Source organism: Cydia pomonella, chromosome 10, assembly GCF_033807575.1.
Source record: "Cydia pomonella isolate Wapato2018A chromosome 10, ilCydPomo1, whole genome shotgun sequence".
NCBI lineage: Eukaryota > Metazoa > Arthropoda > Insecta > Lepidoptera > Tortricidae > Cydia > Cydia pomonella.
Genome location: NC_084712.1, coordinates 21,755,461 through 21,782,022, shown reverse-complemented (window position 1 = coordinate 21,782,022; position 26,562 = coordinate 21,755,461). Strand labels below are relative to the sequence as shown.

Below are 26,562 nucleotides of genomic sequence, written 5' to 3'. Positions count from 1 at the left end.
AACCTTTGGGTCGCTTAAAATCAACACGGGGGTGACGTTTATTATGTCAATGTCAGTACTGTGCTCGGCCTCGGAATTTGAACTGTTGCTAAGAGACTTTGGGTCAAGATACCTGATACCATCGCCCTCACTGTTCAGGTAAACCTTATTTCAAAGACGTAAAGTCTACCGAAGGTCAGTTAAGTTGCTGTTAGTACGATCGATCGGCAGAAGGGCGAGGCGAGATAAGCATTCGATAGTGATAACGTTATCAGTACACCGGACACGTCAACGGTGGAAGGTGATCGTTGGTGTTATTGGAACTGGATGAGTGTTATGGGCTGTTGGCTGCCATTGAGGTGACACCATCATATTTTATAGTTAGTGTCGTCCACGATGACGTGCAGAATTGTCAAATCTAACCTACTAACATGATAATAGGAATCAAGTCATGCGTCGACGTGACTGACACGATACTAGACAGCAGATATTTGCATTTTGACAAAAAATATGAAATTGTGAGTTCCCAAGGCTCGGTAAAGAATGTGTTGAGGTTTTTACGAACGATACGAAAAATTAGATGTCCGTAAGGTACAAGGAGCACTAAAACTGCAAACCCACTTCATTACTGAAGTGAGTATGCACTTTTGGAGCCGGATGTCAATGCAATAAGACAGCCGCATAGATTTGTATGTGTAAACACACACGTATTTACTAAAAACATAATTCACTACATACCTATGTTACAATTAATTTAATTTTCTGTTGACTATGTAAACATAGTGGTCCAAAACGTGCGAGGAATGCATCAGATTGTGTAATAACTATAATCCCCGCAGGCCGGATGCATTCCTCTTCATTAACTGTGCGGCATGAATGTGTTACAATACAACTCGCCACAATGTTATTAAAATACCTATGTATCTATTTAAAGTATTCAACTATGAAATATGTTAAAATAAACGCAGACAAATACTTGGGGAGTGCTTATATCTGACTTTTGTCTTGAAGCTACTCAGGAGTAGGGCAAAGAAATGTTTGATTGATGTCGTCAATTGCGTGAGGGTCTCTCAAATCAGAGGGCCTACCGTGAAAACCGAAATTCGCAAATTGCGGGGATCTTTCTATTTTACTCCAATAAAGGCGCTAACAGCAAACCTGAACAAATGGTATCTAATTACGTTCGATATTTGATTAAGAATATTTTTGTAGGATATATACTTTCACATCCCATTATAGTAAGCCTGATGGAAGGTTTTGCTATGTGTGTATGTAGTCTACCTATACCTAGACATGAATGTATTTACAACGTAAATGTGGCGGTGAGGTATATTTAACACAAAAGTTAATGTTGCGTTAAACGACTTATTCTATTCAAGAAGATATACAGAACGAGTATTTAGGTATGAAAGAAACAAATAATGACTTAACTCCCGGAGGCTGTGTACGCCATTCTAAAGCGTAAATTATACATCATTAGAAGTAAAATATGTCGGAAACTAAATAAACTTAGGGCAAGTTTGGTTCGAACATAGAGCCCTGGGTGGGGCCATTCATTTAGCTAAAGGCTTTAAGATTTAACGTAATAGGTAGCCGTGTGAATCGTAAAACAATCGTAAAACGATGTTTACGTAAATATTTACGGTATTTTAGGATATACAGTAGTAGAAATTAAGGTTAAAGAGTCAGACCAAGATATAAGTTGGCAGCGATTTTGACAGCCCAGACAGTGCGTTATTTTAAACGTCAACCCTCTATTAAATTATGACGATTACTTAACACTTGCGCAGGCTGGGCTATCAAAATCGCTGCCAACTTATCTTGGTCTGACTCTAAGTGAATAACTTATTATCGCGTGTAAAATTATACCTATAGAGTCTGGTCATTGTAGCTCCCAGTAAGACGGGCATCTTTTTCTTAGCGATTGTGTCGTACTGTGCTATATGATCGACAATAAAACTTGTATTTGTTTTTCACCAATTTTCATCCTTAACATTGGAGAAGGGACAAAATTATCTTTGACCCCGACCGTAACTAAAATATTCGCGCGCAAAAGTTTATTGTGTAAATTTACAAGATCAATTATCTACTCTTAATAAAACTTTTACGATGGATTTTATTATGCTATCGACAATTGGTTTTTATGACCGACTAAAAAAATATATTTGACTAATCTATATTGTCTCATATAAAAACTTATTATTTCTGAAACAACAATAAAAGTTACTAAAAAACATGTGGTAATTCATTTTGCGCTCCTAATCCTAATTAAAAAAAACATGTTATGAGTATATCGTGGCTATGCAATTATGCGGCTCGGTGTACCTACCTACAACAAATATTGGGATTGGATATGTTCTTTGGGCATGTAATTTTAGCTTTTATTTAATTGTTATAATAGGACACGGAGTCCGTCTAATGTAACTTTCCACAGATTTGCACAGGACAAAGTGAGGTGTCATTATTAATGTCATATTGTTATACATAATTGACATTAATGATGACATTTCCACACTTTGTCAATACAAATGCCATGCAGAATAGGCTTGGTACGGATTTAAGAAACAAACCGCATTTCCACATCTTTATAAGGATTTGCACCTCACGGAAACCCTACTAGTGCGATATCAGAACACAGGCAGAAGCCCCGCGGTCGTCGCACTATCGATTGCACGTATATGCACTTTTTAATCTTAATACTATTAAGCGGCAGAATTAAGTTGGCATGGGACATCAGGCTTACTTCCGCGTCGTGATACAATCTGGTTTGGTGGCATAGTTCATTAGATTTCTAAGTAAACCAATAGTCCGTTCATTGTTTGCAGTAAAACGTCGCTAGTCAATTGTTTTTTTCGTACGATTAAGTATAACTGGTACTCAATTTTTAAAGATTACAGGACCCTCTAAAACCTCAACAGAAGTGCCCAAGTGAAACCTTATGTGAGAAACATGGTAATTAAATTTCTTTGACAACATTAACAGCTTAGCAGGTACCGCATAACTTTAGTAAAATACCTAAAAAAAACAATAGAGTACGCTAGTAGTACAGACACAGGTTTCCACACACGACCTTCGAAAGGTGAGTGGCCGATCACAAAGGCGCGAGGCACCGACTATACTTCTATTAATCATTGGAGAAAAAACTTAGACGGCGGGCTAGGGCAAAAAGACACTAAATAATTTGAAGGTATACGTGTAATTTGGATATTTAAATGTTTTGGACATCTAGTAGATATGGCATCTTTTCGAATGGGAATTGGTAAAGAACACTCAACCACGATTAACTGACCGACAGCAATTACGAAATAATCTGTACCGATTTGAACGAAAACTGCATAGATAAATCGTTGTCGTGTGTATCGTGCTGAATGTTTACTTGCTGTCTAGTGGATCTGTGAGCTGTGGACCTCGCGCTAAGCTTCATAAGCTTAAAAATGTACAAAAATACTTACTTTGTTGACTCATTATCACAGCGAACTCACAATGGTTTTAAGTGCCATAGAACCTATTGGAATATAGGACAACTTAAATCCTATATGCCAATTTCCACCACTCTGAACATTTTTCAAAAACGAAACGACAAAAATTATATCTAATTACCGAACCTGCTGACAAAATTTCAAGAGGTTCGGTTGAAAAATGCGACCTGCAAAGAATATCCCTGGACAGGCGAAATATTTTTGCCCAAGCTGAAACCGAGACAACGAAGTAAAGCTTAAAGGCACTGCTCAAACGATGTCGCTTTCTTTGTGTTTCTTTTAGTTTAATGAGAATCCGGCTGATAAACTATTTTGGAAAATTATATGGAAAATTAAAGTGAATTATCAAAATGCAAACAATACTTTATCCCTACGAAATACTTAACTACCCTAGCCTTTAAAGACGATACTTTCGGTTCGACATCAGACTTAAACATCGGCAAAGCTGCATTCGTGACTTCCCATAAATCGGCTGCATTAGGACGGCCGGGTGGCAGGCATTAGTGGCATTATAGAATAATTTGATGAATGGACGATCATCAGCATTTTGATTTATTATGAACGGTATTTTGATGGTATTCTATTATAAGTTTCACTAAAGTTAGGAGATCTGGCGCATCTGTCAATACTTTCACGGTTTGAAATGAATTAATCCTAAAGGGGCTCACTGCTTACCAGTTCGGCGGACGATATCGGCCCGACAGTTATTCGCGATTGTCAGCTTTATGTAGGTACTGAAGACGTACAGCATTACTATTCATATTAGTGACCCGCTTTAATTGCTATTGTGTGTTATGCTGTCAGGCAATATTTAGCCCATCACACGTCGACTGCTTTCAAGAACGATTTCTATATCTAGTAGCGAAATCTGACATGACAACCGGCAATTTGTACCAATTGCCTGAACTCCGCACCTATAATATAACACACGTGGCAAATGTCTTATTTCTCACCCTTATAAAACATGCAAGCATCTCGGTTATCCAAATACCTACATAGTAGTTTTTTAAGGCCTCGAACAAATATAAGTTCGGCGAGATAAAGCAGGTATCCTTACCTTACATACCTCAAAAGTTGTATGTGACTTAAAAATAAATATGTAGTTAAGCCCTTTTACTTCCATGTACTGTGGCGTCGGTTAGGAGTGAATGACCCGCTAATCCGGCTCTTATCGTTGCGAGGGCGGTTGCGGAAACCAATGAAAATACTGCAACTTTGGGTTTCAAGTTGTTGTTTGATTGTGATAAGATTTGAAAATGTAACGAACTCTTTGTAGATTATAGATACCGTGATAGCAATCATGAAAAACGGAATGTGTTCGTTCGTAACAAGTTCATAGATAAACTTGTTTTAGAAGAGAAGATCTAAAGTTACCAAGCTGTTTTATAGAAAGGGATAGCATTCAAAATGTGTTTTATACGGTGCTTACCTACAGTGATCCGTTAACATTGCCCTATATGCATTTACTTGTAGTTCATATTATACTACAGCTACACCCGTATCATAAAACCTAGCAAATCTCTGTTAAAATTTGAATCTTCCTAACTAAAATAAGTTTTTTGCAAAAAAAAAAAACATTTTTAATACAAGCTTTTATCGTTGATTGTACTTTTCTTTCCATTAACAACTAATAATCATCGAAACAATTCTAAAAACCCCAAACACAATTCGGTTGCGTTGTTTCATCACAGAGTTCCTATGGCCACCTCCTGTCTCCATCATCAGATCAGCTCCATGTCATCATAATATTGTATTGCCAATTTGTCACCCGACTTACATATGAAATCGGGAAGTGGGTCAAATTTAGCTTCCAAGATCTGATCCACACTAACTAACAAAACAACTAACATACCTTACCTATTATCAGGGCAAGTTAAATAAAAGCTTTTAAAATCAAGGAGAATCAACTGCTTTATAGATCTGAGACCTTTATGAATATTGCTCGTATTTTTTAACACGTGATCTCATCTTCTCAACGAAACCACTTACCACATTATCCGAATAGGACCTAGGCATAAAATAAAACCTAGTGCAAATGTCAAGTAGGAAGCCGTGGGAGGCGCCTGTTCTGGCAGTGACGCCATTCCAGGCCTAATGGAGGTTAAGTTGTGCCCCGACAACAAGCTTGTTTGGCGGCAAATTGGATGATGCTATATTTGAGATAGGGGTTACGTGTAACAAGGGAAGCTATGAGCAACATTCTTAATTCACTGTCAGACCTGGACCTTGTGTCTTTGCAATAAGGTTTAAGAATTGTTAGTTAATTGAGGATGATGATAGATGGCTGACAAAGAAAATTACACTCAAATTTAGAGCAGTTCAATTGGAAAAGATGATAGCAGTTGGGTACGGCGCTCTAAAAACCCAACGTGCGAGAACGACAACGTGAACCGAACGTGCAACAAAATAGAAACACAGTGGAGTACTTTTTAACGAATTCAAATTGCTTGCGAAGAAGTAATTAAGGTAATATATAAATGTGGGGAAGACCAACAAATAAGTAACATTTATTCCAGGGAAGATCGTCAACGTCACAGGGCAAGAACTGTGTACGTCGTACGTCGCTCAGATGCAGTCGGAAAGGCTTCACTCCTGTTCTATCGACCGACCTTCTCTAAGCGGAGTGTGTCTACAAACGCAGGGTTAAAAGCGACGAAAGAGCTTGTAGACGGTCTTCTCCCATATTGACCTTAGTTAAATTAGTAGATATGCCATCAGTCACGTCGTTCAACGAAACAGCTAATCATGTGTGACCAATAAAACGAAGTCAAAATGACTCAACAAGATTGATGCGAGTTAATTGTATCGTTGACGAAACTGAGAATCATCTTATTATGCATCGGCATCGTAGATATGTAGCTAATGCACGTGATAACATTCTGGTCAACAAATAAATTAAGAGAATTGGAGTAGGTATACGTCTGTCTAATATACTTTATACAGACACATCAAGATGGGCATGTGCTGTAATCACTGTGAACATCTAGATATACGTATAATAAGAAATATTGGAAGAGGAAATAAACTAAATAATGAGACCAACTGAGAATTACCAGGTTTACAGCGCACGTAGACTATTAGTAATGCTCAACATATTGGCTTTTTAAAATGTGTTTTAAATTGTAAAGTGGGTTTAATCTGTGAATATGTTGACCGACCTAAATAAAAGTAACTTTAATTTATTTCATAAAAGTAGAAAACCAGTCTTTGAATCAAATGAAACGTCATACATAATGGTAAAGTATCGTGTATACTCATTGTGAATACAGAAAAATAAAACAAATTCACAATTTCGATACCTAGAGTAAATTCACGCCCTCATATTTAATTCTGTCCCACATCTTCGACTTCAGTGCTTTCTGTTACTTAGGCAGATAGGTACGGTGCCTATAGGCCAATTTTAGTATAGCGGAAATATCCGAACTTAGAATTTTCCAATTTCGCCTAGTCAGTTCGACAGTTCTTGACAGATGAGCGATATAAAAGCCACATTTACAAATATAGCACCATGGAATGCGTTATTTTAAACCATTGAATGCTATTTTGATAGCCACTGTTAAGTCTACGCACAAGCCTTGATGCTGACCAGACGCCGCATAGATTACCTTTCGGCATTTTAATTTGGCGCTCTAAAATTCGTAACAAGCGGTCTGGTGCTAGGGAATGGTTTGTGGATCTTGAGACTGATCGGTCGACTTATTATAGCTACTTAGCAGTACTATAATAATAGCAACACATTTACCTAAATATGTCAGATATTTAGTTTAAGAGGGTCATAAATAGGGTTGCCAACCTAAATGCACAGTTTTGCGGTACATTTGCGATCAATTTGCGGGACTTGGGTATACAATGCGGGACTCCTTCACCCGGCCTACTGGGAAATGGTATACCTATTTGCCGTCAACGTATTGAAAGGCATGAAAAGACAAATTAAAGTCACGCGCTGGTGCAACCCCCGTTTCATTGCTTATAATCTAGTCTAGCCAGAAAACGGAACAATCGGCGTCCCGCACGGACCTTTTGCGGGACGTATACTTTAGGGTTCCAGAAACGGGACGTTCCGCGTATTGCGGGACGGTTGGCAACCCTAGTCATAAAGCAAAATAGTATTTTGTATCATTGAAATTTTATAAATTTTAAACAAAGGCAAATGTCATGAAAATATTCGTGCAGAAACTAGACTGTATTTGCAATGGCTGACTCCAACCAATACCTTAAGAGGGAAAAATAGCTTTGCGATCCTAACGAAATAAACGGTACTTTTTCTATGAAATCACATTTCGACAGAAAATTTCCATTATCTAAATGTTAATAAATCACGTTGATTTTGATTTCGATCGCTTCAGCACATTCTAGGATTATAGGCTGCGCTTTAAAAAAAATTGTATTGGGTATTTATGTTTTGCAAATTTAGAAAAAAGGAATACGTATAAATCTAGTTTTTCATTGTGTCTATAACATTCTAAAAATCATGGAGAATGAAATTTTTTTACAAGCGGGAAACATTTTCTCTATTTGTATGGACGAGTACGTGTACTCTTAAAGCGCGCGGTTGTCTTATGCGATAAACGCAGCGTTAAACGCATGCGATCTGCGGAATGTAGGAAAAATTACATTTTACATTAGATACCTAATCTAATGATACTACATTGTTTTACGCGGTAAACGTAGCGGTAAGCGCGTGTCATTTTTCATACATTCCGTTAACGCATGCGTTGAACGCTGCGTTTCTCGCACAAAACAACTGCGCGCTTTAAAGATGAAAGAACCATGTCTAATTTTCATTGATTTTCAATTGTATATCATTACTTTACCAATAAGACAGCTGACTGCAGTTAGAAGAAAATAATTTGTGGTGGCCAAGGTGCTCACAAATATCTGAGCACACCTCTATTGTCAAGGAGCTAAAGTGCGTGTTCATATATGAGCACATTGGCCGCTCCGATATATCTGAGATGGCGACTGTACAAGACCTTTAGTCTCGTTGACATTAAAGCCTACAAAATAGTTTCGTTTCTTGCTGTATACACCAAGTTTATTGCTATCAAACTTAACCCATAAGTCGTAACATACATTAGAGATCTACTAACATAAACCCTTTCGTGTTTAACAATAAGACGCGTGCCGAGTTTCGCAATGTCTAATTACTTTATTATTGCACTAAATTTATAGTTAAAAAAAAATTTAGGAGATACGAAACGAGAACTGGTATTTCAAGCGCATTGCACAGACCAACCACTTTAAGTGAACTTCAGCTACACATAATTGGTACTGACCTTAAGCTCACACATTCTGGTTTTTCATGTGATGTGCTCGGTAAGGGATAGGAATGGTGAGGTCGAGATAGCAGTATAATAAGACTGAGACGAACAATGAGGAATGCGGTCTGTGCGCTTATAATTGATACAGATTAGAATTGCGCTGAGAACTAATATTGACAGGTTCTTTATAAACAGTTCAGCCGGGCTAGCACATGATGGGCGTGACAGTATCTCTCGGCGAGATAGACTACCCGTCCCTCTTTAATTAACAACGGTAGTTAGAAAAGGACGGGTAGTGTATCTCGCCGGGAGATACTGTCGCGCCAATAATATGCTAGGCCTACAGGGTTCACATATTGCACCTTACCTATTTTCATATCAAACGACGCGATTCACGCGATACGCGACTATGGGTCAATGGGCCATAGATTTTGAAAAACAGAGACCGCTCTTACATATTCGTGCGATAGAGAGATTAGAGAGGCAGATTAAGAAATTTTGATTTTCGTTTTTCGCTGTAGGTTCCCAGACGTCGAGTCTAGTCGTGAAACTTATGAACATTTTCCTGTCAGTCACCGAACACAAATAATCAAACTGAATACACTTTAACCCTCAAGTTTTACCTATTCATTATGTATAGTTTGGGTAGAAGTTTGGCAGCGTCCTTCCTGGAAGTACTATTTAACCTTTAGAAGGATATTCAGGTAGTCCAGACATTTTGAACGCCTGACAAAGAAATAAGAATATGATAACAATGATTTATTAACCTTTATTCTTTAACACTAAACATATCAAAATAATCTTCCTCTCGGGAAAAAGAAAAATGGAGACTTATGTGTCAAAAAAAATCACGACGAAATCTCTCGAGGCGCAAAGACGTATTCAGAGAAATGACAAGAATCACATTGCACTGTCTTGTTCGTAAATGTTTCGAGTTTAACACAACCTAGCTTTAAAAAGTGGACAGATGGCAGAAATACCCTTAGTTAAAATGAGATACTGCCGTCGTCGTAATAGGCACTTTTCGCTACATAACAAAAAAATACGTTTTATCGGCTATGCTCATAGCGTGTCGTTCGAGATGGCAAATCAAAATATATTTATTTGTAAACATAGGTTAAATATAGCACTTATAATTTATGTTTCACTATGTTTTGCCATTAGGCACACAAATTCTAAATTCGAGAAGAGACGGAGCATGCATGAATTGTAACATAATGGCAGATGACTGGCCGGGCGCGGATACTTTATTTTCTATGACGGCTGATCGGTGATCACGCGGTGCTTTCCATACAAAACGAAGCACCAGAAGCTCCGGTCCGGACCCGGCGCGGTCTAGTATGAGTCATCCTTTAAACACCACGACCCATTATTAGTTTCACACCCTCTGTTCTAAGTAAGTCAATGACAAACATCACTATTACGATACTAGCTTTAAACTAAAACATCCTAACTACACACAATAAGTACGCCATACGCCTTTTGTTACTAAAGTAAACTATGTTCCTGTTCAAGGTGCGGCTGAACTAGGACAGCCTGTCTAGAATAAAATAAATTTACGAAGCTCATTTCTGATATGGCGTTCAAATAGCGACCTAATTGCGGCAACAATAGAGCCCAGATTAAAGGTATGATAATAGAGACGAGAGAGTGCGAAAGTAAGTTGGAGATAGACATGCGAAAGTACGAAATTAGAATAGGACTGGTGTATTCATTTATGTACTTTGAGCGCCGGTAGAATGGTATAAGATCACTCCGGCGCACGGCCCGCACGAATATGTAATTCGTAAGGCACGCCGAGAAAGCGCTTGGCATCTTCCATATAATTTCATGCGTTACAACTGGCGCGACCTGTGCACGCGCTTGTCTACAGGGAAATAAATATGAAAACGCAGCCGCTGTAAGTGTGTTCACTTACGTTTTAATTCAAGCAAATCGTAGGCAAAATTACAGTATTGACGTGCTAAGTTGAACAAATTGCGTCAGTTGTAATGTAGTCAGTCTGTACCGGTACCCTTTTTGTTGGTGTATTCCCATTTGTCTCCGACGGGCATAGATTGGAATAGGTACATTCATATGAATCATTCCCATCTGTGCCCGCCTCGTGTATAACGGCGGCCACGTGGGGCGGGGAGCGGGTACAAATGAAAATACACCTTGTTTTTACATGATGTACAGAATCATGCAAGCATCACATGTACAGTCTCAAAATAATTAATTTGTGACCCTTGTCGTGCCTTGTCAGTGACAATAGTATGAGTTGTCTAGCGACTTTCATGTTGTTTGTCACTGTGACAAGGTACGAATTCGAAATGGATCACAAATTAATAATTTTGACTGTACGTATGTAAACCAACGGTTAATACTTTACGTAATCAACGTACTAAGCAGCCAAACAGAGGGCCTACCGCGAACCACGTTCGACGTGTTGCCTCTCTGTCGCACTTGTAAATTCGAAGGTAAGCGTGACAGGGAGGCAACACGTCGAACGTGGTTCGCGGTAGGCCCTCAGTAGTAATCCGCCATTTACTATTGTAAACTAACCATATTGCAAGGAGATAAGGTCTAGAATAGGTCAATTAAGCATGTTGCTGTTAAGTACTTCAGATAACGAGGATCTAAGAAAAGCTCAACTTCGTTTGGCAATCTTCACTGTTTTAAAAACAAGTACATGTACTCGTAACCCAAACTTTCAATAGAACATACAGCGTGTATATATGCGCCATGGCATGCCCTCTTAATATTTCATTCATGCCATTCATTGTTTACTGCTTCGTAACTGTAAGTATAAACAGTATTATAACTTATCGTAAAGAATACGGAATTACGGATATGATGGTTGTGTGATCTACGTAACTACGTGACAGCGTGAGACAGAGTCCGCTTTCAATTGGTCACCATCTCAACTTCGAAATATGTTTGCCCGATGTTTCATTTGCCGAATTTTCATTTGACCGAACGCGTTTTTTCAGAAAACCGTTCTATGTTTAAAAGGGTTAACAGCTAACCTAACCCAATGGCTGCTACATAATGCCTTTCCTAAGTTTGGAAAATTTTACGGTTTCTTAAAAACACGTGTACTTATTTCGAAGTTGAGATATGTTACCGTCGCCAATCAAATGAAAGAGATCATCACATTGGAATGGTACAAGTAGATTTTTAATAAATTCGACCTCGATTCCTCCGTTTAAAACGAGTGTGTTTTTACATTTTGTATTAAGTACTGTAAAATTTAGCTGTAGCGTTGCCTGACTTATTTATTTTATTTATTTATTTAAATATGAAACAAACGGTCATACAAAAAAAAAAAATATTATTACAGTTTCTTATCTTAATCTAGACCTATAGTTTCCATGTTTGTTAAACATATCTTTATATAAAAGCACGAAAAGTACCTATCTACGTTTAGGTTCAGCTAAATAGTAAGAGGTTACACAGAATTTGAGAAATCAGATTTACAAAACACTCAGTGAAAAGCACAATGTAAAACACGTTCTACGTTTATAACAACTTTTGAATAAGTATGAAGTATCGACAAACATGACATAATAATACTTATTATATACACGTTAAGATTTATATGCTACTAGTCTTGAATACTCTTTTCAATGAACTTATGGTACAATTAAATATGTCTACATTTTTTACAATGTTATGATCATTATAGAGGGCACATGCTCGTTTAATAAACATATTTTTGGAATAGTTAGTTCTACTACATGGAATGGAGAATAAATGCTTGTATCTGGGACGACATCGGCGCTCTTTATTACCTGGAACTCTTATACATATGTCTTTCAACAAGCTAGGGGCATCAATATACCCATTTATTATTTTAAATAATAGAACAGAATCAACGCAGTCTCTCCGACACTCTAGTGACTGCATTTTATGACGGTTTAAGGATTCCACATAATCTTTGTATTCAATACCACATTTAAAATCAAGGGATTTTAGGAACTTTTTTTGCAATCGCTCTATCCTGTCAATATGAATGCTGTAATGGGGTTTCCAAACCGCACATGCGAACTCAAGCCGACTTCGTACATAACTGTTATAAAGAATTTTAAGTGTTAATGTATTCCTGAAAGGTTTACCAATTCGCAGGATCATACCTAATTGTTTAAAAGACTTAGCTAAGATGAAATCGATATGAGGTATAAATGATAATTTCTCGTCAATGACTACCCCAAGGTCACGAATCTCCCTTACTCTTACCAGGTCCTGGTTACATAATTTGTAATTAAAGTAAGACGGTATTTTTTTTCTAGTAAAACTAATTGTATTACATTTTTCTATGTTTAAAAACAAATTATTCTCTCTACAGAAGCGCTCAAAATTACATAGATCATTTTGTAACAGTTCACAATCAGAAGAATTACGAATAACTTTATAGATTTTTGCATCGTCTGCATAAAGAAGAACGTGAGAGTGGGATATACATTTTAAGATATCGTTTATATATAACGTAAACAATAGAGGCCCCAAATGGGAGCCTTGGGGGACGCCTGAGCTGATATATTTGCTTTGAGAGATAAACCCTGATACTACCACCGACTGTGTGCGATTTTCTACATATGACTTAATCCAACGAAACAAATCACCGTGTATACCGAGTTCCCAAAGCTTGCATAATAAGGTATAGTGACATATTTTGTCAAATGCTTTGGAAAAATCGGTATACACGGCGTCCACAGATAATCCATCATCCATAGCTTGTAATATGTCATTCGTGAAGGTTAACAAATTTGTATCAACTGAACGGCCTCTGTAGAACCCATGCTGATTGGGTATTATATGGTGTCGCACAACAGCAGCTAATTGGTCAGTAACTATTTTTTCTAGAAGTTTGCTAAACTGACATAATTTAGATATAGGTCGATACTTTTCAATATTACGGCTCACCGGACCCTTTGGCACAGGAGTTATCCAGGCTTTTTTCAAATGGCCGGAACACAACCTTCCTTGATAGATTTTCTGAAAATTATTGTAATTGGAGCTGTTAGGGAAGTAGAACAATTTTTAATAAAAAGTGGGTGTACTCCGTCAGGTCCTGTACCCTTATTAATATTAACAGATTGGAGGTATCGTGTTACAATATCTTCACTAATTTCAATAGAGTTCATATCTATCAAGGGATTAGTTGGTGCATCCAAATTATCCGTATCAGTAGAACTTCTGTTATAAACTTCAAACACAGAATGGAAGTGGCTGTTAAATAAATTACATTACACTTCGTTTGATGTGTTTAGATTTGCATAAACTCCACGAACATCCTACGTAACGACGGTACACCACGGCATGCATGCGTCGTGCCAATGACTCAGACCTGGGCTTTGCTTTTCCTATTCATCGGGCTGTGTACCTACTATCACTGGCTTGGGTTCTGGCCTAAATCGAGCCTCCCAAGGGCCAAGGGCTTTTAACGGCTTCCGAAGCCTACCTAGCTTGTCTACCGAGCAGGAGGTTCGAATCCTGGCTAGGGCATTTATTTGTGTATGTATATCTCAAATATTTGTTTCTAAGTTATTTACCTATTTATATATCTCATTATTTATACATGTGTTAATTTTACATACCTATATCGTCGTCTAGTACAGTCACGTCTGAAAATATCGGTACGAAAAATGTACCAAAAAGATGTATGCACTACCTTAATATAGATGCAATAAAGTCGTGTATACATATTTTTGGCACATGTTTCGTATGGATATTTTCAGGCGTGACCGTACCCACAACACAAACCTTATTGAGCTATAACTTTAATTAATTAATTATTATAAGGGACTTGGGAGTGTAAGTTTGGCTCTCTACGCTAGTGTTATATAAAATATAGTAGTATAAAAGAGGTGATATTTACATTTTACTATTTATTCACAAAAGAAAGAGAGCTAGTAAATAATTAATTGAGAGTGGCAAGCCACTAACATCCTTACAAATCCAATATCTTATCCTAATAGGTTTATTACTACATAGGAGTATTCAAGTTTCTTCCTTAAGGCATTGAAATAAGAATGAAATTAGCATCGCCTTATTAATACGGTAAAAGTTGACAATATGGTGGTTAATATCACACACAAGTCGCTCCGATGTACGAGCGAGATGTCGCTATAATATGCGCATAGCGTTGTCTCACTCAAACATTGGACCAACGTGCGAATCGCATCCAGTATGATAACCGCCAATAAACCCAACTACCCTTATTTCGGATCTCGGGTGGTATTTGTCAAGATCAAGGTAAAAGCATCCTTACACAATACATATTAGGGTCGAGTTTCTAACACAAAAACATGGTGAGCCTGAAGCCTTTGATTGACTTGGATCAGACGACATGATCCTTTTATTCTATGAAAACAAAGGACATAAAGGGACCGCAAAATATATCTTACGTGAACGTGAGAGACGAGCCCATGAAACGGTTTTAAGATTATTATTTAAGAATAGGTACGGTAGAACCTCGATTATCCGATTTGTTCGAACTTTTTTAAGGGTTGTATGTTTTAACGTTAATTGGTACGTCAATACATTAATATAACTTACTGTTTTTATGTAAAAAGGTGTGGTTTTTACTTACTTACTTACTCTCAACAAACCATATTTGGATTAAGTATCCGAAGTTTTGATTATCCTTAGTCTCAGTTCCAATTAGTTCGGATAATCCAGGTTCTACTATACTAAGGGCGGGTTGCATGGGTTGCACCACACACAGTGAACGAACTGTCCCTTCGATAACTGTTAAACTTCTCATACAAGTAAATTTTAATGTACTAAATACGAGTACAACGACAGAAGGGTAGCTACGACAACTACACTTCGTTGCCAGGCAGGTTTGGTACAAATTGACCCGTTATCATTGCTTTAAAGAGTAGTCTGAAAAATACTCTCAATTGATACCTCCACACTACTGTAAATTCATTGACTGATTACATTCTACAGCTGCGAGTCTCTAGACCATGAAATCTGAGCGCAGCACGGCAATGGCGACATGGTACATTGGGCAGATTGGCATCGGATGTAAATACGGTTATATTGATACTCGTACCATTGATAGCGAGCACAAAGAAAAATGACATTTCATCTAACTTATCAGTCAATAATCGACGATATTTATATGGAAAAGAGAATATTACAGAACTCTCTATTTACAAGTTAAAAATAAACTTGAAACAATCAACGAAGATTCCTCATTAACTGCAAACGGCGTACGCCTTTAATACGATACGTATCGGATATACTCGATGTGATACCAAAAGCCGTCAAAAGTTGGAAGACAACTGATCCTTGCATGATGCAGTTTTGAATTAATATTTGTTTTAATTTAACCAATCTGTTTTTGGTCCCGGCTCCGGGCTCCTAGAGCAATTGTGTTATGGTTGCCAATTCATTTCACCTTATAAAGAAACGTATGCCCCAGGTTCTGGTAAGTCTGGCAATTCCCTAATAAGCTATATCAACGAATTTGATTCCCTTGCGGATCTCATTCGATTACAAGTGTCTCGTTCAGTTAGGTACGCCGAAATAATTGAAAACAAAGCAACGTCTAGATCGCGCCACAAGGTGATAGGGCTATCAGACAATATAGATTATCATCAGGCGAGGCTGGGTGCGGCTTGTGGCTACGATAGCACTCTTATACAACTGATGTTTTGTACACTTTATACCGTTGAAGTAAGGCCTAAAATTGGTCAGTCGGGTGTGAGGATTAGCGTACGGAGAACCGGTATAACGTGTAATACTTGTAATTTGTTATGATTATGACTACAGGTATTGGTAAGGGAAAACCTTTGCACAGGTTATGGGATATTAAATCTTACGTAATTTTCATAGACTTGTGATAGTATTTGATTTTAATTACATTTTACACGATCTTATGTCCTCACAGTGATTGTTAATCTTGAAAGCAAGAATTGAACCAATTTCTGACGTCCGATTGAGCTAAAATTTAGCATAGGCTATATAGGTCTGCTGAAGCTGCCTTATCCATCTCCCTTTTTGAGGGGTAGCCAGGGGATCAATTGAGTGGTTAGGGCGTTAGATTAGCTATCTTTCACACCACGCTAAGCGACATCGCCTGAGACCAAAGAGCTAGTTAATATGCCAGTATTAACTTCAAAAGCTTGTAAAATACATAAATACTATCTACATTTATAAACTAAACGGTACGATTATCGTTTAGCTATAAACACGAGTAGGTACGATAGCTACGAGTATATGTGACAAAGATCCTGAAAGGTGCACCCGTTATCACGTTATCAGCGAACTGATAGCGATAACAACGAATCGATATGTCAGTCGATATGTCCTTAAGAGCAGGTGTATGACCTCTAAACTTTTATGTACTCATAATAGTTTTAATATTTCTGTATCCAATGTTAACCTTTTCGATGCCTACGACGGATATATCCAAACCGCAGGTCCAACGCCGAAGACGGATTAATCCGTCACAGACCACAGAGCAACATAGACCTACGTGCATATGCATAAAGTTCAATTTCAGTTTTGACATGGTGACCGAGTGACAGCTTAAAATAAAACAAGCACTGAAGACCAGTGGTAAGTAAGGAGTGTGGGTTCGTAACCGTAAGTCGTAGGTTGAATTCCGACCTAAACCAGCGAGGGCAATTAGTTTTTCGGAACCTACTTGAACCTATGTAGGCACTTTTGCAGGTGTGTGTATAGTATTTTCCAAACTCGCTAGGTAAGATGACAGGTGTCATCTTCATATAATTTATAACATTAAAACGCCAAATCTCGCAAAATTGTACTGAGATAACATCTGTCAGCGTACCTACGAAATATCATTTCAAATTTACTATGGGACATATTTTTGAGTAAGATGTGTGCAACTGTGCACCCATATTTTTACATTTGAATATACAGTTAGCACCCCTGCATTTATATTTGTATTTGGGTGTTAAGCCGACCACTGACTGACAGGCCGCCGGACAATATCGGTCTGTCAGTTAGAACAAAAAATTGACAATTCCAAACAACTGACAGGCCGATATCGTCCGGCGGACTGTTATTCAGTGGTCGACTTTAAACTAATAGTTAAGATAACAGTACGTACTGTTAAACTAAATACACCAGTTATCATCAAATAAAGGATTTAATACAATAAAAACAGACATAACTTGGGAAACGCCACTACGGCGCCGCCATTGCAGCGATGCTCATCTGTCAGTCCTTGCCACGTTATAGTGATGTGACCATATCCAATACAGATTGTAGGCAGCACTTGAGAAAGCCTCATCATCGGTTATCAGTACTGATTTCTATTCTGTGTCTACTCCTAGCATTACATCGCCTGATTGTAAACTGTCTGAAATAAACATAATAATTTTACGATCGCCCAAATGAGTAGCGAGACGGGCCCAATTGGAACAACTGGGAATCAAGGACATTCGCTGCCCATTAGACGTTATTAATTCAACATACCACAGGCAAGTTCATGATAAAGACTATCAATCTCCTATCAAAGTTGGCTGACCACTGAGGCAGAGATGAGAGAAGGCAGGCGACTTTAGTTGAAACTAAAACAAGGGATCGTGCATGAACTATAGACGGCAGCATAGAAGCCCCCTATTCATGGCGCGAAGCATTATGTCATGTTTCCTTTTAAGATGGCAGACTCTTGTATGTGAAATAGAGCCATCGTGAAGTGTAGGGAGCAGCATCTGCTTAGAAGTGTGAATTGTTTTCGATTTCGATTCAGGTCACGAGATGGCAGAACCTCCAACATGCACGGTCTCTATAGCATTGGTTGTAATCCACATCTCTTCTCCGCTCCGCTGTATTACAACCAATCCTATTGTTAAATAATTGTAATAGTTCTGAAGTGTTACATTTTTAATGTAATATAAATTGTCATGTTTGTGTACGATAGCGCAAAAAATTAATGTTGCATTTTACCACATAAATGATAGTACTTTTATACTGTGTAACATCTGTATTACCATGGTCGCAATAAAGTATTATGATTATGATTAGGTACTGATAATTAAAGCAATTCGTGCAAAATTATTCCCTAACCATTCCAAAATATCAAAAATGCACAGCGTTAATATTCAAGTTTTCACTTCTGCCGGCACTCCCGGAGTGCAACCCGTTGTATTTTATTTTATTTTATTTTTTAAAGTGGTTCTAGCCGTATAGGACTCTAGGACTAACCGTTTTCTTCATAATTGCTATAGATCCATATGTATGTTATGCGATTGTTTGACTTCTGCAAAATACCGTAACGCCATCTAGTTAAAGCTGCTCGCTGTTTAGAAGTTAACTGACACCCAACATCGATACATCTGTCATAAACACTTTTTGACCGGTATCTAAATTGACTTTTAAACCACGGGTAACAGTAGCTACTTTGTGAAGTTCATGTCTAAGCGATTTGAACGGAGCCTTCGTTAATATCCCGTCAAAACAATTATGAAGAACGCGACTTTGTATAGTATTTGCCAGTCTTTACTACTGCCTGATCTGTGAACATACTCAGGCATACACACTTGAAGGGGTCAATGATCCGATCGATTTTTTTTGCTGATGGCAATTACAACATCAATCAGGTTCAGTAAGAAAACGATTACTTTAGCAAACTCGTTTCTAGTTGAGCGCTGAAAAGAAAAAGCAACCCTGTTGCGTTATGTTAAAGTTCACTTTAGGGTAGACAGGAGAGTTATGCAAGATTCTGACGCTGCCTGATCATACATGTTTCAATTTGGGTGAAGAAAAGACAACTATAATTCTAGCAAGCTCGTTTCTCGCTAAGTTTTCATAGAAAAGTGAATCTTAGTATGTGGTGATAAAGTTTATGTTAAAAGGAAAAAGATGAACAAAAAAATAGGGTGAAAAAATTAGATGCCACCTGTGCTGTCAAGGTTGATTGGCCATTGAAGCAAGTGTACGTCACAATTAAGTGACAAGTTAGACCTTATTACGAGGTATTTAAGGATTAAAATATCTCCTTACTATACGTGTGTCACGTAACTAATTACTTGTATAAAAGCCACTTAAACTGGCAACTGGAGCCCTTGGTCTTTTTTTCTAAAGTACATCTACAATTCTACATAATATTTTAATTTATAATTTACAAGCTCCTTCCCGCGACTTTATCTGAGTGGAACTATTTTTAATTTATTTTTTATATCCTTACCCGGGCATCAAATAATCTCTAAGAACAGACAGACAGATTGACAGTCGCATTTATAATATTGTAGTAAAGATGTGTGTTTCCCGACCTAGGGACCGAGCTTCGATGCAAAATAATCACCAAGAGATAGAGAGAAAAATCAAAAACACCTGGAACAGGTATTGGAGCTTAAAAGAAACCTTAATGAGTAATCTGTTCAGCTCAAAAAGAAAATAATGGACATGTGCTTACTACCAACCTTAACCTACGGAACCAAACTTGGAAATTGTCATCAGCGAAAAGGATGATAGTTTCATGCCGAAGGGGAATGGAAAGGAGTATGCGTAAAATAAGAAAAATAGACAAGATCAGGCATTTGATAATCAGAAACAAGACTAAGATTATAGATGCACTAAGCCAGGCCCAGAAAGAAAAATGGAGATGGGTTGGCCACGTGGCCAGACTCTAGGACAGGTGGACCTTACAAGCGACAGCCTGGAAAGGTCCAGTCGGGAAAAGAAAAAGAAGACGGCCATTGGCACGCTGGGCTGACATAATTATTAATTAAAGTAGCAGAGGCCAACCGGGTATGGGAGCTTGGGGCTGCAAAAAATAAAATCTGGAAGAGGCTTTATCTCTTAAAGAGGGTTCTGGTGTAATTTTTAAAATAGATTTAATTCCTAGATTAAGTTGTACGCATTTTATATTTTTTGTTCTGTTACCCAGATTTTTTTATTTAAGTAGGGATGTGAATGTGGTGTGTGGAACTGTGGATAGAGTCCAGAGTCTTAGCTAACTCTACACCAAATTTGACAGAATGACTTATGGTAATGTCATTATATAAACAACATAAGGTGTATTGGGATAACTTCGGAAGCAGGGTAATCTTGAAAATGGCAAATAATATAACTAAGTAGTTAAGTTACTAATAGGTTTTTTTTTAATATACCACGACGGTGGCAAACAAGCATACGGCCCGCCTGATGGTAAGCAGTCACCGCAGCCTATTGGCGCCTGCAACTCCAGAGGTGTTACATGCGCGTTGCCGACCCTTTAAAAACCTGTACACTCCTTTTTTGAAGAACCCCATACTGTAGACGGAAGGGAGCTCATTCCACAGCCGGAGCGTCCGCGGGAGGAAATTCCTCTTGAACCGCACAGTACGCGACCATTTAGGTTCTAGGGTGTGAGGATGAACACCCTGCCGACGGCGAGCGGTGCGGTGATAGAAAGCGGCCGTTGGCATCATGTCAAACACTTCCTCAGAGCACAGCCCATTGTTTAATAGCTTGCTTAATAGTTGTGACAAAATACGGGCCTATAGTTGCAACCGGTGTGTGGCGCTGTCACGTGCACGGTCCCAATAGGAGGCTAAAACGTCTAAGTAGACTGTTAAAATCATAACCTCCTATTATATCAGGTAAAAATATCAAAGCGCAAGTTGCGAGTTCAAGTACCCAAACACAAGACAAGAAATGATGTTATGTCTAAACACCAGCAATAGTACTCATTTAATATTGCAACATTTCTATTTGCAAACCAAACATGCCTACTTAGTTTAGATTACTATTGCAAAACTGACAGAGATACGGAAAATGTATGGTTTCTTTACATTTGATAAAACTAAAATTCCTCTGACCATGCCCTATTTCAAGTATACACAAGCACATTCAAAATTGGTCACAATATATAGCAAAGTCCATACAACATAGCCCATTTTAATTGCTCTAGTGTATTTTACTGCTGTAAAAATGAAGTGACAGGTATATCTAATCAACACAAACACCATAGGGTGGATAAGATAGTACAAAATAAACATTTTATATTAAGGCAATGCTTTATCACTGTAATGATTAATCATCCTTCAATTTTTTTCTAGATAACAGGTATTGACGAGTTTAAACAAAATAAATGTCATTTACAAAGGAAAAAATTACCAAAACCTCCAGTCCCCAGGGCTGGAATCAAACCAGCATCCTCCGTTTACACGACAGATGCCCGAACCGCTCGGCCACCCAGGCTCGGTGGCATGGGTCGAAATTTCCAAGTATATGACATTTCCGAAGGCTTGTGCCGCCACCTAGCCATCCTTAATGTTGAACAGTATGGTTCTACCTTCTAACTCAATCAACTCAGGTGATTACGGGCTAGCAACTTTTCGCATCTCTCTAGATGGCAAATAAACAAGAGATGGTAAATTGTAGTCTACTTGTATAAAACACAAATTAAAAGATATTCATAGAAAGTAATTTAATTTGTTGTTAGTATAACTAGCTAACAAGTGTTTGCTTCCCTGATTGTAACTAGTGCCTTTCCACTGAGATGAGAGGACATGGGCATTAATCAATCAAAAGCATTGGTTGTACCCCGCAGGGTTAAGAAGAGATGTGGATCCCGCATATCTTCTCTCATCTCTGCCTTTGTGGAAAAGCCGCCTTAAAGGTGATTGTTATTTGCAAATTTGCTTTCATGCCACTCCCTGGATAGCCTAGAGAGAGTTGTTATGACGGGCAAAGTTGAAGGCAGCAGACTTCAGGGCCCTCAACCTAATAGACGGTGTGCTCAAATCACTGGACCTAAGCAATTAAAACTGCACAAGGCCATGCGCTTGGCAAGTTATAGAATTAATCTGGTCTTCAACAGGACATGATGTCACGATCCTCAGCATTGAGGAACCAACTGAAGAAGAATTTGCAATGAAGTAGACATGTGCAATATGCAATAATAATATAAAACAGTTCAAATGGGATAAGAAATAGTCAAAAATTCTATTTGATGTTTAGCATTAGGCTGTATTCTGTTTGACTGGTAGAGAGTGCTATTAGGCATTAAGCCTGCTATTTGTATAATTTTATATTTAGTGCAATACAGTTTATTTGAAGCTGCTGCTTTTTTTGCTTTAGTTGCTGGAAGTCTTTAGGGCCGCTGTGCCCTGAGGCCTTTTGGCGCAGACATTAGCTGAGTCCCTTTCCTTTCCAATTAGTTTGTAAACATTATTGTGTATTTTTATTATGTACCCATGATTTAAACCTTTGAATAAACATCCTTATTATTATTATATATAAAACAAATAAGTTCTGGTAATTAACATACATTTTCATGGCATCACAGTTATGTTAATGATGATAGTCATTATCATATATAATTGATCGAGACACTATGAAAACTTAATGCTATTTTTTGTGCACCACAATCTTCTCAGTATATTTTATAAACAAAAATTATTTAAGATCATTTGATTAGTTAACTACAGCAGTTACAAACAAAATGCTCTCCCCAGACATACTTGTCAAAATATACAACAGGCATACCCAGGAGAAAGATGAATGTCAGCCTATTTCTTCACACAATAACAACTGCCACTGCAATCATAAATGCAGAACTAATGTGGAATGTAATTAACAAACCTACTAAAATAGTCTAGTTAACTGTTTGTTCCAGTCTACTGAACTCACATAAAAACTAACAACAATACTTTTATGTTTGAAAACAATGTTCACTTACCTTGCGGAAGGCGAAGAGTTCATTTTGAAGCTTCTGTCTCTCGGCGGAGGGCTGCTGGCCTTTCCCTCGGATGAACTTTAGCATCCTGCCGGCCTGCAACAGAAACACCACTTAGCACCGCACCACAAACACCAGAGCACCACCCCACACACCCAAGCCTACCATTATTGAACGCTACGCACGACACTGCCACACCGACCGGCATCGAACAGCCGACTGACTAACCGCGACCCAAAACATCGCTTGCCTAGCCCCTTCGCGATAAAAACACTTCATTCCAAAATAATCACCAGATAACCGACTCACCGATAACCCAATCGATACACCGTACACTTTTCTAACATGGAAATTCGAGAATTCCAAAATCCGAACGAGATAATCATCGGTACAGAGGCAACGCCTGTCTGAGGTTATATGCACGATATTAGAACTTGTATTCGCGGTACTCCACTCATAAAGACAACGCACGTTTGTAGAAAATACCACTTTACGTACCTGGAGACGACAGTTTGAAGAGTTTTAGTGATAAAATCCAAAATTAGAGGAATGACAACTCACAAGCGGCGTCAGAAATACACACAAACATGAATAATAGCATGCATTAACAATTCACGGATGCACGCACGCAACGAAACACACCCACACTAGCGAAGTGACGTGACTGACTGGTTTGGAATGTTGCCATAGACAAATCCCATATTGTAATGTAACTGTTATGACATTAGACATTACAGAATACACGCTAACGTTTTCAAATGTCGTAACTTATTAAAACATAGCACTCATTTAATGTCCTTTAAAGATATTTTAAAGTGTTTTATTACTTTTTTATATTTATCTTCTATTTATATATCTTATTGACATTTTATTTACATTACTTGATGTTAGAATTGTTAGATTGTACTTCAAGTATAAGATATGCTATAGTATCGTGTGCTTAAATATCGTCTTAATTTCAATTTAGCATATGTTTCCTTTAAAATCCATAGATATTGTTATGAACAAACTAATTTGAAACATACCATGAGGTAAATTGACCTTTAACCTCCCTAATTTGAGGTAAATCTTTTTGCACTGGTAGCACTGTAAATGGGAACGTTCCGAAACCATTATTCGCGCTTAATTTTAATTTTATTGAAACATTACCCCAGTGTTGCTTTCTTTTGTTTTTCATATTTTTCATACAAAAATCAGTGTTTATTTGCTAATAATAAAGTTGTCAATATTTGTTGCGATTCAAAAACATATTGCATATTAAAATATATTTATAGAAACATAAAGTATTTGAACGTCATTAGAGGGCATGCGTTCAGTAAAAAGCTATTCAACTGCGTTCAGACTTCAGATTATGTACTCTGGCACAGCGACTTTGTCAGTAGAAAAAGGCAGCAAATTAAAAAAAAATTGGCGCAAAGAGATGACATCGTTCTTCTTCTTCTTCCATCCCTTTTCCCTTTATTTGGGGTCGGGCCTCCTCACATATTTGCGCCAGGATGTCCTGTCCTGGGTTGTTTGTTCTGGCAATTGGGCTTGCTTGAGGTCTCCTTGTATTTTTGACCACCAGGTCGTTGGTTTGCGGCCCTTCCTCTTGTTTTGCTCTGGTAAATCTAGCGCTATCTGTACCACATGATCTTTGCTGCGTCTTTTAATGTGTCCGTACCATCTTAAGCGGTTTTCGATGATTTTCTCAGTGATAGGTGCGACTTTAAAGCTGCCTCGGATGAATTCGTTACGAATTTTATCTAGCCGAGTAACACCTCCCGCCCACCTCAGCATCCTCATCTCATTGACGTGAACTTTCTGCTCGTGTACCTTTTTTGTTGCCCAGCATTCGGAACCATACAGAAGTGCTGGCCGGACCGCCGTCTTGTAGACTTTCCCCTTAATTTTTACGGGGACTCGGGGATCACAAAGTACTCCTGTAAGAGATCTCCATTTCTGCCAGAGAAAAAGAGATGACATCGTTGACATCCCGTAGAAAATTTGAATTTCGCGCCCTTTTCGACTAAGAAGTTGGGTGTGTTTCACTATAATTTATATGAAACCGTAAAAAACGCTGAATACACCTTAGGCACTTAATTCAGTCATCCTAACTGGCATCCTACTAGGCTGGCTAGGATACTAAAAAAATGTTTCTATTCTACTTATGCGCCAATTACATCCTTACCTCCCGATTTCGAGTCCGGGCGGGATTTTAGACCTAATAATCGTTTTCGTTTTATGTTGTTTCATTCGGTGAAACGGAAAATATTATTTCTCGGGCCCGAAATCAGGTCTGATTTCAGACCTGATAAAGTGTGGATTTAATTGGCACTTTAATGTAGTCAAAAGTAAGATGTAAGTGACATTAAAATCATGAAACTTTGTATGTAGCATTTTGTAAGGCGTTTCAATAAACGCCTCACAGAATACGCATTCTTGGCCGACATAAAATGGCCGGGCGCATATTTTTACATGTTCATGCGACCATCTGACGGTCTGTCCACTGCGATACAATCGCTGACGGTTTTTTTTATTCATAATATAACATCTAAACTATCATCTGACAAAGTATCAATTGGGAGGCGATGACTGAAAAAAATGTTTTTACATGTTTACGTGACAAGCTGACTGACTTTCGACCGCCATACAACAGGCTGACTTCATTGCGTCTGGCCCGCGTTCTATATGCTGCGTTGCGTACCTGTCGTCAGGGTTATAACCGCGAAAATCGAAGTTCATCAATTGCGGGCATTTCTCTCTGTCACTCTAATTACGTCTTAGTGAGAGTAAAAGAGAAAGATCCCCGCAATTTGCGTATTTCGGTTTTTGAGGTAGGCCCCCAGAAAACTTTAAGAAGGAGCAAGCGATATTGTTATTCGTCCTATTCTATCGTACTAGTGCGCAGATTGGCCTAAATATCAAGGCAAGGCAACAACACACACAGGCAAGGGCAAGGTATTGTGTATAACCACCATACCACCACTATGTAATTTTGCCAGTAGAAAAGTTGGCAGAAAAATGTAGGCGCGAAGAGAAATTTTGAAGTTCGTGCCTTTGGTTTAGATTTACAATTCGCTACCGAAATATTATACATGCTTGTCCCGTTTCATGTTTTCTGGCAAACAGGACCATTTATAAAGCTAGATATTCTTTACTCTATCCTTACTCGATAGGGGATGGGAAAAGCCATATGATCGGGTTCAATGACCCCGGTCCATTGAAACCTTTT

The 26,562-nt window shown here is 38.2% G+C and overlaps 1 protein-coding gene across 6 annotated transcripts in view; it reads right to left on the bottom strand.

The window, feature by feature from the left end:
* Positions 1 to 24,034, bottom strand: part of LOC133522399 (lethal(2) giant larvae protein homolog 1) — a 93,398-nt gene extending 69,364 nt beyond the window's left edge. For 4 of the 6 annotated variants that reach the window (XM_061857722.1, XM_061857727.1, XM_061857725.1 and 1 more), the window contains exons 1-2: positions 23,514 to 23,651; positions 23,352 to 23,444 (exon numbers count right to left, since the gene is read on the bottom strand). In XM_061857722.1, coding sequence (XP_061713706.1) covers positions 23,352 to 23,444; positions 23,514 to 23,516 — 96 coding nt within the window. In that variant the 5' untranslated portion in view covers positions 23,517 to 23,651. The other 2 variants (XM_061857723.1, XM_061857724.1) reach the window with 2 other exon arrangements.
* Between the last annotated feature and the right edge of the window lie 2,528 nt (positions 24,035 to 26,562).